Source organism: Microtus ochrogaster, chromosome 1 (genome assembly GCF_000317375.1).
Source record: "Microtus ochrogaster isolate Prairie Vole_2 chromosome 1, MicOch1.0, whole genome shotgun sequence".
Lineage (NCBI taxonomy): Eukaryota > Metazoa > Chordata > Mammalia > Rodentia > Cricetidae > Microtus > Microtus ochrogaster.
Window position 1 is genome coordinate 67,374,158 of NC_022009.1, and position 3,042 is coordinate 67,377,199.

General features: G+C 45.8%; 1 protein-coding gene across 2 annotated transcripts in view; it reads left to right on the forward strand.

The window, feature by feature from the left end:
- The window catches only part of Acad9 (acyl-CoA dehydrogenase family member 9), a 26,543-nt gene that overhangs the window by 4,909 nt on the left and 18,592 nt on the right, over nt 1–3,042 (forward strand). For both annotated transcript variants that reach the window (XM_005343795.3, XM_026782270.1), the window contains exons 2-3: nt 161–254; nt 1,688–1,789. In XM_005343795.3, the coding sequence (XP_005343852.1) occupies nt 161–254; nt 1,688–1,789 (196 nt within the window). The remainder of the gene's footprint in view (nt 1–160; nt 255–1,687; nt 1,790–3,042) is intronic.

Consider the following 3,042-nt stretch of genomic DNA (forward strand, 5'->3'; position numbering starts at 1 on the left):
TGTGACTGCAGTGAGAGGGGCTGGGAATCCAGTGTGACTGCAGTGAGAGGGGCTGGGAATCCACTGTGACTGCAGTGAGAGGGGCTGGGAATCCACTGTGACTGCAGTGAGAGGGGCTGGGAATCCACTGTGACTGTCATACTTGTTTTTCCCTTTTCAGAAAGGAGTCTTCCCCTTCCCCGAAGTTAGTCAGGATGAGCTTAATGAAATCAATCAGTTTGTGGGACCACTGGAAAGATTCTTTACTGAAGAAGGTTTGTATGGTTTTCTTTATCATTCCCATTTCCAGTATGTGGCTAATTGGATTGCTTACAGTAGAAGCACCTTGGTGTTGTTGTTATTAAGTTAAAAATAGTTCCTACTCACTGGGCGGTGGTGGCACATGCCTTTAATCCCAGCACTCGGGAGGCAGAGGCAGGTGGGTCTCTGTGAGTTCAAGGCCAGCCTGGTCTACTAGAGCTAGTTCCAGGACAGGCTTCAAAGCTACAGAGAAACCCTGTCTAAAAAAACAACAAAAAAAAGTTTCCATTTATAATAGAACATTCAGGAATCACCCAGTTTCTGTGGTAAGGAACTGCTTTGAAATGTTTCTGCCCTGCTGCAGGCTAACACTTGTGTATGACATGCTAAAAGTGAGAACTAGAAAAGATGAATGTAGCTGAGGCCAGGTAGGTCAGACTTGCTAATCACATCCTGTGGTAAAGGCTGTCTAAGATGGCATATTTGTAAGGTTAAGTCTAGATCTTTGTACTGGGTGTTTTATGAATCATCACGATCTGTGGTCCAGCACTTTCTTGGAGACTTTATGTTCTTCTGGTTTCTTCCAGGGTAACATCCTGGATAACTCATGTAACACACAGACAGGATACTGATATCAGTACAAGCCAGCTGACCAACATGTACTGGTGCATGTGTATGTGTTATCGTATGTGCTGTTGTGTGTGTGCAGTCATGAAGGTACAGATACAGTTAGATTGTGAGGATTCTCATGCCTCCTTTTATGACCTCACGTTACCTAGCTTCCACAACCTCTTGAAACATTTCATTACTTATTTCTCTCATCACTGTAACGAAACTGCCTGGAAGAAGCAACTTAGGGAAGAAGGGTTATTTTGGCTCATGTTCTGAGGATGTAGTTCATGGAGCTGAAAGTCTGGTGACAGAAGCAGATCTTTGTGGCTGCTCCTTCTCACACCCAGTCAGGACCAGGAGAACAGATGGTTCTGAGCTGGTACTCAGCTTGCCTTCTTGTCTCCCCTTTTAATATAACCCAGAACTGTAGCCTATGGAATGGCGCTGCCCACAGGAGAGGGTCTTCCCTCCTCAGTTAAACATTCTGGAAACTTCCTCAGAGACACCCAGAAGTTTGATTTCTAAGTACCTCCAAACTCTGCTAAGTTGACAGATGAGTTGAGCCATCATAATACCCTCCAGGAATCTGTGTCATGCTACACTGCTGTTTTACATGACCCTGGTCACTCACACCCAGGTCAGGAGAAAGACTCACTCAGCTCCAGTGACTTAACACAGTTCTTATGAGCTTGATGGCATGACGCCAGCCACTTCAGATTGCAGACATTTTCTGCCCCTGATATTGGCATACTATACAGAACCACTCTACATACTTCTGTTTGTATGAACATAGCTTATTTTTTTCTTGCTTAATTAAGATATTTGTTTTTCTCAGTGGACTCTCGAAAAATTGACCAGGAGGGAAAAATTCCAGTTGACACCTTAGAAAAATTGAAGAGCCTGGGACTTTTTGGGATTCAGGTCCCAGAAGAATATGGTAAGTTAGGACAAAGGCCTTTCAGCAAGAGCTTCTCACGGAGGCCTTTCTTTAAATGCAGTCTTCCATGGACTTGAGTGCTGAACGGTGTGTAAAGCTGTGGTTTTACAGCTTTCACCTGCCTGCAACCTCCAGGTATGGCAACTGAAAGGTCCTTGAGGTGTGGAAGTAGTACGCCGGGAACCCTTCTGAGTTGGACTGCTTTCCCGGCTCTGGGCTGCTTATTTGGAGATGTGCTATTTGGCATATTTCCCAGATCACAACTAATGATGCCATTACTGAGTTTTACCCTGCATTCTGGTCTTCTAGTTCCTTACCTATTGTGTCCCCAGATACTAATGTGTAAACCCCCTTCTACAGCAGAGGGTGGGCCCTCAAGTATACAGAATAGGTCCATAGTAGTGCCGAATCTGGAGCTGGTCCAAGCTGAGACACAAGTGAAAGTCCAAGGAAATAAGGGTGGTACCTAATTGCCTGCCTTGGCATCTTAACCTTGTTAACCTGGTTGAGTGATGGGTTTAAAACTGTTAATTAATGTGCCTTCCTTGAAACCTTAACATTTCTCAAGCCCATTACCAAGTATGTAGAAGCTTTACTGTCTGCAGACTGCCTAAAATATGCCCAGTGCCCAGGGCAGCCAGCCCTACATCACAGAAATAGCTCGCTTGGCCTCTACACGAAACCGTTAGAGAGGCAGCTCACCCAGTGGGCATCAGGGCTGTGTTCCCAAGGGTCAGAGGTCACCATCGTGTGCAGCCACACCAAATAGAGTAGAAAGAAGGTGAGAGCACCGCAGCCTCGCTTCGTTAAAGAAGGAAAAGCAAGTGTTTGATCAAAAAAAGATGGGGAAGGGCGGGTGGTTGTGGCTGGAGGATCAGGAAGTGGGAATGCATGGAGGCCTGACATCATCAAGATATTTCCACAGCTGCGGAGGTAGCCTACCTGGGTGTGGAGGCATGCCGCCTCCTCAAGGAGGCTGTGCACTCTTATCCTCGCTAGATGGCTTGGCTAGTTACTGTCCTGAGAACTGTGGGTCTTACTTCTCTGAAGTGGATGTGGACACCTCTGGAATGTGAAGAGTAAATGTAAAGTCTATAAGTTCATTGATGTTTTTAGACTCTTTGTCTTTTAGTGCTAGAGCGGCAATTCCCAGAGAAGACCAGTTTTAGACTTCAGGAAGCATTGGCAATGTCAAGGCACATTATCGGTTTGGACGCTGTGGGCATAGGGAGATTTGATATGACATCCTGTGG